The following is a 7985-nucleotide window of genomic DNA, read 5'->3' as shown; positions in this document are numbered from 1 at the left end:
TATTAATATTAAGTCGTAGTTTAGCTTTTATGTGTTTAATATTTTGTGTACATATATTGTTATTGCTGATCAAGCATTGACACCAGCATCCATCATAACTACATGTACATACACTTTATACAGGATACACACACAACAGACACATCAAGCATTACACACCGGCATCATGGTATCGGCACTCTCAACATTAAGATGGAAGAACTTGGTGAGGAAAACTTCTTCATCCTGGCATGTTGGTTCAAGTTCGTTTAATACTTCACGAAAAGTCTGGAATGTTTTAACTTTTATATTCATTATGTCTATGTCTTGTATGTGTGATGTTTAATATAGGTTTATGAGGTAAATAAATAGAACCTGTTTATTAAATTATCATACATATGATATTACATATTTTTAATAATAAACAACAAAAACAATTGCGTCATGGCACAGTTGCTAGCGCACATATCTGTGGCCCAGTGGATACCGTCATACCAGTTAAGGCTTTACGCTGCTAGCATTGCAGACGAATGTGTTCTTACTCAACAGCAAGCCCTAGTGGTGTCTTGCCCCAAGACATTGGCCCCCTTAGTTTAGTTAGACCACAAAAAACAAACGTGCCAGGAGATTTCTTTTTAAAGTGGCTGTACACAGTATCCGGCGTGCGAATTCGCTTGCGAAGTCATATGCAAACCCATTTCGAGTTCCGCATGCAGCAGCGAAATCCGGACAAAACAGACAAAACGGAAGAATTCCGGATACTGTGTACAGCCACCATTATACTTATGCCAAACACATATATCACACAGCAATGAGCTCACCGAACTAAACTTCTCCCTATCTGATAATTCAAAATCTGAGGTTGCCAATGACTCTCTACTTCCACCTAGTGTTCTTTTCTTATGCCCGAATCGAAGCTTTTTCCCGACAGCTACAAAAGAGAAAACAACTAGATTTGATCGGGCTACAAACCCCTAACCCCTATAAAGTCCCAGAGATGTAAATTGTTTTTGCTAAGGTGTATTTTTGTGTAACTTATTATTACTGGTTTTGTTTTAACATATGAATAAATGAATGTGACTTATAAACCTTCTGTGTTAGAGCAACAACCGTCGTTATAACACCAGTGTTGTGTTTTTATACACTTGGTAGAAAAAACATGAGAAACGCTTGCTTTAGACCCTAGGGTAGTCAATAGATAAAACCTTTAATATCGACCTTCAATATCAACCTTCAAAGTTACCTTTTATGAGGTAATCTGACAGGTTGTACCTAGTTTTAATTAATTTTTGTGGAGTTTTTAAACTCCTTTTTTAAAGTTGAATGTATTTTCCTCCGGCTTTATTTTGAACACAAACTTTTCTACTGTGACCCTAGTTAAGATTCACATGCATCACCTTTCACAGCCAAACTCTGTGTTGATCCAAATATTTTCCGTTTTTCTTTCGACAAGCTTTGTTGGGATCCCGATAAATTGCGAATACTTGAGCTTAGTTCTAAAACAAATAAACTATGACATCACAAAGAAGAGATTGTGAACATAAAATAGTAATAATTGTGAAAACAATAATATAATATATATAGTCATGTAGGAATACACGAGTACATGACTATGGACTATTATGTCATAAAATAAACATTCACTTATTATGACATAACAGTTAAACTTTATTAACATATTATGAATAAACACAAAGTCTTAAGCAGCAATTAAACACTTAGAGATTTCCAGAAAGTGTTTTGACAAATTAACTGAAATAATAATGAAATGAAAACACAGCTTTAACTGGGAAGACAGGAAAAGGGTGACTAAAAACTCTAGAAACAAACCTTGCGTTTATTTAGGTAAAGATGCCAAATTAATCTTTTCAATTGTTTAAAGTGTAAAAGCACTAACATTTAATATAAACACCCTGTACACCCAACATACAAACTATGGTTGTTGAATATTTGCTACAATTTCAACATAGCATGCTTAGTTAATATTGATTGAGCAGATTTAACCCACGAAATTCACGGTAGCTTTTGGCAAATGCAATAATCTTAATGCCAATACACACCAGTTAAAGCTACATATAGCAGAGGTTATTGGCATCTGCCACTAGCTTTTGGTTTTCAATGGCATTTGCATACCACAAACTTTTCAGGTGAATTTTATTGGTTAAAATGAAATCACTACTTCTACCAATCCACCACATACTCAGTACAACATGCTGTGTGAATATAGAGATCTATAATATGTGTTGACGCATTATACTGTATCTTATTGTATATTGGTGAGATCCTAAGTGCCATGCTATAAACAAAAGTCTGCAATTTATTCCGTAAGGGTGAGCTCCTATGTAAAGGCACTCCAGGGAGCTGGAATGTAGGCCAGGGTTGACTTATTACCATATGAAACTGTTGCTGGTATTTGTGGTGAAAGGAAAAATGAATTATGTTTCAAAGTGGGTGCCGTAATTAAGAAAGTGGTGAATCTAGTTTGCTAGTTTGCTACCACACCAGAATAAGCAGGATATCTTGCTCCAAGATATCCAAGCCAAGCAAGCTAATGTGAGTTAGTGTCAAGCTACTATCTACTTTTGCTTAATGTCTTTTGTCTTGATTTTTGTTCACCGGACATTGGAACAGCGAGTGACAACGTTGAACGTGAGGTTGATTGTAAAGAACCTGAACCACTGTTCACATCTAGTATGGCTGAGGAGGTTGTAACATTAACTACAACTACAAGACTCTGTTACATTAAGTGGCAAGTGGAAACTGTCATGACTGATGGGATACGGTTAATGGAAAAAAAAAACAAGTGGTTTATATGGTTTAACTTTCATACATATCACTTCTATTCTGTATGGGGAAGATCCTCAAGGGACCCAGAGGTTTCTGGTAGTTGTGAGTGTTGGCCTATTACCTATTTATCGAAATAAAAACTCAATTCACTACGGTACAAAAAAACAAAACAATAAGTTTCTGTAAAAAGATTCTGTAGGATAAGGTTTAGTAATTACGCATGTTCAATAACTGGATTGGAAATTAGATTGTCTTATGGGGGCTTGTAATAAAAACTAATACTTGCTGATCATAGTAGATGGAAGTTACAAGTTTTATATTCTGTAATATTGAACAGAATCATAACTGTCTGTTACGGTGATTTTGGAACAAAAACACCTTATGATACGAATGAACAAAAATATGGGACAATAATAAAGGAATGAGATATAAAAGAATCAGAGAATGCAAAACATGAACGAAATTTAACATTTTTATCCTTGTGACGTGGGTAAAGACATTTTTTTAACATAGGTGTTCTGTCTCGTACACCTTGTGCCTGCTTACAAGTTACCACCTTTGTGGGTAATTGTTTTTTCGGTACAGAAATATAACTCTAAACAGATCTTCTGGCCGCTTATTTTTATACTGACTAAAAAACTCTTCAAAACAAATAAAAAAAGAAGTGTCAAAAAGGTTCAAAATATTATAATTTATAAGTAGGAAGACTATTATACCTTGTTGAATGAATCTTTGTTTTGCTGTTGCCATAAAATCTTTAATTTCTTGTGTATAGAGCTTGTTTAAACTTTGAGTGTAAGTCTATAAGATAGGAATGTGTAATATTATTAGATTTTGGCATGTTTTGAACTTTATGTAAGCCTCAGCCCTCAGGTGATTTTGTTAAATTAAAATTACACTCATAGTTATAGTTAAACTAATGATGCAATATTTAAAAGTGATAGAATTGAAAAGGATAAAGCTATTAATAAATTTATTATAAAAATGAACTAAAAACCAAAAGTTACCGTAGACAGCTGCGTATATTTAGTTTTATCAGCAACTTTGAGCCAAAGTATAAGTTGTCGATAAGGTAGAAGATCTCTATGGTAGGGAAAGTGTTTGGGTAACTTTAAACCACTTGCTTGCTTCGCTAACGAGGCACCAGGTTGATCACTGCCCTGTGTGAAAGATAGACTTGTTATGTTGGAACATTGGTAAGGTGCCGTGGCAAAGTAGTATGAACCACAGGTTATGGGTTCAAGGCCCGACACTGCTACAATTGTGGAGGCGAATGTGTCCTTGGAAAAGACATTTAACATTCATTGCTACGATTCAGTGGTCTTTTATAGGTATCTAAATTGTCAGGCATTCATAAATTTTATCACCCACAAAGTTACATACGTGGTAACTTGTAAGCGGGCATGAGGTGTACGACAGAACAACCGTGTTATAACAACTGTTGTTGCCTACGATAAATAAATTTAATACACTTATTTATAGTCGATAAGTACTGTTATATAAAAATATGCGGACTATAAGATAAAGGACTGCAAGATAACATAATACATTGCTACCAACCTGTCTTACGAAGACATTATTGAGATGTTCAAATATGCGAGCAGCGAACTTTTGTCGCAAGTCATGAAATAACTTCTGTTGTTCTTTTACGGCATTCAGCTTTGAAAGACCTGTGAAACAATACAAATTGTGATGTAATTTAGAAAAAAGTATTAAAATATATATGAAAATAAGCGATATTTTACATAACATATGTTATATGCCTGGAAGAGTTTATAAATCAAACAGAAACCATTCTTTTAACTATTTTTAACATTTGCTATAAAACTGTACTTTTACGTCAAGCAGACTTTTTCTATTTTTACTTCCAACTGTACACAAACTGTTATAAACTGGTGCAATTAAATTTAATCCACCTTTGGGCAATTCAACCTCCATAGCTTCCTGCAAAGCTTCAGCAGCGCTCGTACACGCTTCTATACCACTGTCGGTACGTAAGTCCGATTCCCGAAGTGCTTTTACATGACCTTTGGAGAGATCTAGTTGTACCTGAAGGTAAGTACGGTTGGGAGAGGTTGTATTTGTAGAAAGTATTATACTACATGCTGTACTCAGGTATTTAATAGAGTTAAGGATTGGTACGATGAGTTGTATTTGTGAGTATATATAACTTAAAGTCAGGTATTTTATAAATTCATTCCCAAATTGTTGTCTGCAATCATCTAAAAGTTTATGAAAAACTAAATGTGCCTAGCTCCTATTACTTGTTCTTTTTTATTTGGAGGGAAAAGGAATAATCTTACTCTTCATGGTGAGGTAGTACAATGAGGCATGCCATAGAACCTGAGATTTATGCCAGAGTTGTCCCATTAAACCAACACCCACTGTGCTACAACCCATCAGTGACCACTGGGTTAGAGTAATTTCCGTTGGGGGTTTACCCAAGAACACGACCCCTTCATACTGAGAACCAAACTTGGTATCCTTCGGTTACAATGCAAGAACCCTAAGCACTAAGCTACAGTGCTGGATTAAACAAAAGAATAATTATAACTTACCACCAAGGTATCGAGTTGCTCCAACAACCTTGTGTGGTTTTTGTTAGTGATTTGAATAAATGATTCTTGGTTTTTCATTTGTCCCATCTGCGTTGCTATACCCCCAACCATGTGATCGTATTCATCCAACCGTGACTCGATCTGGGAAACTTCAGCGAGAGCGTTGTCCAGTAATACCATGAGTGAGTTCACCTGGGTTGCAACATTTAAACACAGGGTTACGCAGGGTAAATCTCTGTCATTTGAAACTAGGGTGCTATTTAGGACGCACATGCTATCACCTATTTACCTTACTATGACCGGGGTTTATATTGCTTATTTAAACACAGGAATAGGTAGGGTATACTTGGACCTATATAGTTTTGGAAATTAGAGTATTATTTAGGACAACATATTTTCTTTAAATTAATGCAGTAATACTAAGTGTACCAGGTTTCAAAAACAGTATTCTTACGAGTTTTTGATTGAGTTATGTTACATGTTTTTGCTGGTATAGGAAACAGCAAAATCTATGCCAAACCACCGGTCCCAAGATCAGTTAAAAACCATATTATTACAACTGGTTACAACAGTAGCAGAACGAGAAGTAGTGTAGTACTAGTTGTTTTAAATTAAAAGATATACCAATGCCCAGCTAATTAGCTATCTCCTCTAACCTGAGCCTCGGAACCCATTATTGAATGAATGTTTTGTCCGTCAAGAACCGATAAATCTTTGGACAGCGAGTTTGTGAAAGCTTCTGCATCGCTGATGGCAAACTCACACTCAGTGATCATTCGCTCAAGGTCGGTTTCTTCTTGTTCAGTCAATGCCTGTGAAAATAAGGGACATCAGTTGTGTAAAACAGGAGGTGTGGTTTATCCTGAATTGGTATGAAGGTGCATAATAATGGGATCTGAAGGTTTCAGTGAAAAAAGGGGTCCAAGATAAAACAAAAAATTGTAAAAAGTTAAAAATTTTAAAGCTAAAAGGGATATGAAATAAGAAGAAGTGGATAAAGTGTGCATATATTGGAAAGCTATCAGAAAAACTTTAAATTAATCTTCCAGCCTAGATAACAGTGTCAAGGTTTATGCAAAGCTTTCCACTCGAGCCTCATTTCTCAACAAAGATGGTATTTAAAATCTAACAAACCTGATAATCTTCGAGGGAATCATCTTCGACTCCTGCTGTTGAACCCCCTCGTGTGGTGTCGCCCCCGGCAACCGACACTAACCAACATAAACATCTTATTTACACTCAGGTTAACAAGAACATATATAGTAATTTATGGAAACAACCAAGAAATGCCTAATATTTGAACTATAAAAATAAATAAAATAAAATAAATGGCAAGCTCCTACCTTCCAAGATGCTTTGAGGAACATTAGAAAATGCTGGTTTCTGTTGGCGGGGTAAATACCGATGGCAGAGCTGGAATAAAGAATATTCTTATAATATACAACATAACTTATATACAAAAGTGGAGTTCAAATTAATTGAAACAATTTGGAGAAGCGGAATTACCAGCAAAACGGCATTAGTTAAAACACACTAGGCTATGGTTAAAAATTACTTGATGAAAAATAACAACCAAATAATAAACTTTACCTTCCACAAACATGATAAGAAGTTATGTTTCTCCCCAACACTTGTGGCTGACCATTTGAAGTTCTTCTCAAACTGAAGGTCAAATTCAGTGGATTCCTGACGGAACAAGCAGGACCATGTAAATTGGTTAATTCATATGAGAATACATATAATATAACATGATATAAAATAATTGTGCCTTACACATTTTAAGGTAGTGACAAAAGTTATTTAATTCATGGACCAGGTGCCTACATACAGGTATTAGGTGTCTTTAAAAATAGTTTAAAAACACTGCCCTTAAGCAGTTCAGTAGCAATAAAGTTTATAATAATTTTAAAAATTTGGCACTAGTACAGAATCCTCTGGTACGTTGCAGTTTAAGCTGGTGGGAAGTGTTAGAGGTTGGTATTTAGGGGTTAGTGGCCAGCAGATAACATAGTGATACTTTTAGTTGGTTTGCTAACCTAACTATATTCTTACAGTAATTGAATAACAGAGTTACCAGGCATGTAAAAAATAAAAATCCGGCCGATACCGGTTTGCATTTATATTTTTCCGGCAGTTTTCCCGGCGCGTGTGTTCTGACGTCAAATTTTGCCTCTCTATCTAGCCCCGCGTTCGTGCGCCGATTTCACCATGTACGAGGCTTTTGGATATAAGCCTTATGGTTTCTCCCACGGTCCTTCGTAGCGTAGAAATTTAATTAAAAATGTGTCAATCATGTTTCGTCTTTTCCCGATCGAAGTCTGTTTTCCGCGACGATTTTCATGTGTAACACACGCGTAAGTGTCACAGGACTAAACATTTAGCCGTAAAATTAAAGTTTTGCTACTGAGCTTTTCTAATAAATACAGCATAGTGTCATTTATACTACGCGCGACAAACTTTGTCCGGTCAACATTGAAATTAATAACAGACGCTAGTTTAAGCAATGAATACTCTACTAGGATTGCTACTTTAATAAAACTATAAAACTAATCGGCGATTACCAACTACAGTTTAAAAAACTCGCACGTTTCTACCTACAACGAATTTTCTTTGTAATAATAATTACCGCGAATTTAATAGTGCTTTAAGATTGTCTGTGTT

General features: G+C 35.5%; 1 protein-coding gene across 4 annotated transcripts in view; it reads right to left on the bottom strand.

Moving 5' to 3' along the window:
• Positions 1-7985, bottom strand: part of LOC100184643 (exocyst complex component 1-like) — a 31722-nt gene that overhangs the window by 8876 nt on the left and 14861 nt on the right. For 2 of the 4 annotated variants that reach the window (XM_026835868.1, XM_026835869.1), the window contains 13 exons: positions 6915-7010; positions 6668-6737; positions 6459-6535; positions 5981-6136; positions 5325-5516; positions 4683-4815; positions 4327-4436; positions 3774-3926; positions 3483-3567; positions 2560-2676; positions 1377-1475; positions 801-910; positions 160-267 (listed from right to left, as the gene is read on the bottom strand). In XM_026835868.1, the coding sequence (XP_026691669.1) occupies positions 160-267; positions 801-910; positions 1377-1475; positions 2560-2676; positions 3483-3567; positions 3774-3926; positions 4327-4436; positions 4683-4815; positions 5325-5516; positions 5981-6136; positions 6459-6535; positions 6668-6737; positions 6915-7010 (1506 nt within the window). The remainder of the gene's footprint in view (positions 1-159; positions 268-800; positions 911-1376; positions 1476-2559; positions 2677-3482; positions 3568-3773; positions 3927-4326; positions 4437-4682; positions 4816-5324; positions 5517-5980; positions 6137-6458; positions 6536-6667; positions 6738-6914; positions 7011-7985) is intronic. The other 2 variants (XM_026835870.1, XM_026835871.1) reach the window with 1 other exon arrangement.

Source organism: Ciona intestinalis, chromosome 9 (assembly GCF_000224145.3).
Source record: "Ciona intestinalis chromosome 9, KH, whole genome shotgun sequence".
Taxonomy (NCBI): Eukaryota; Metazoa; Chordata; class Ascidiacea; order Phlebobranchia; family Cionidae; genus Ciona; species Ciona intestinalis.
The sequence above is the reverse complement of the archived record's forward strand: the minus strand, read 5'-3'. Positions and strand labels throughout refer to the sequence as shown.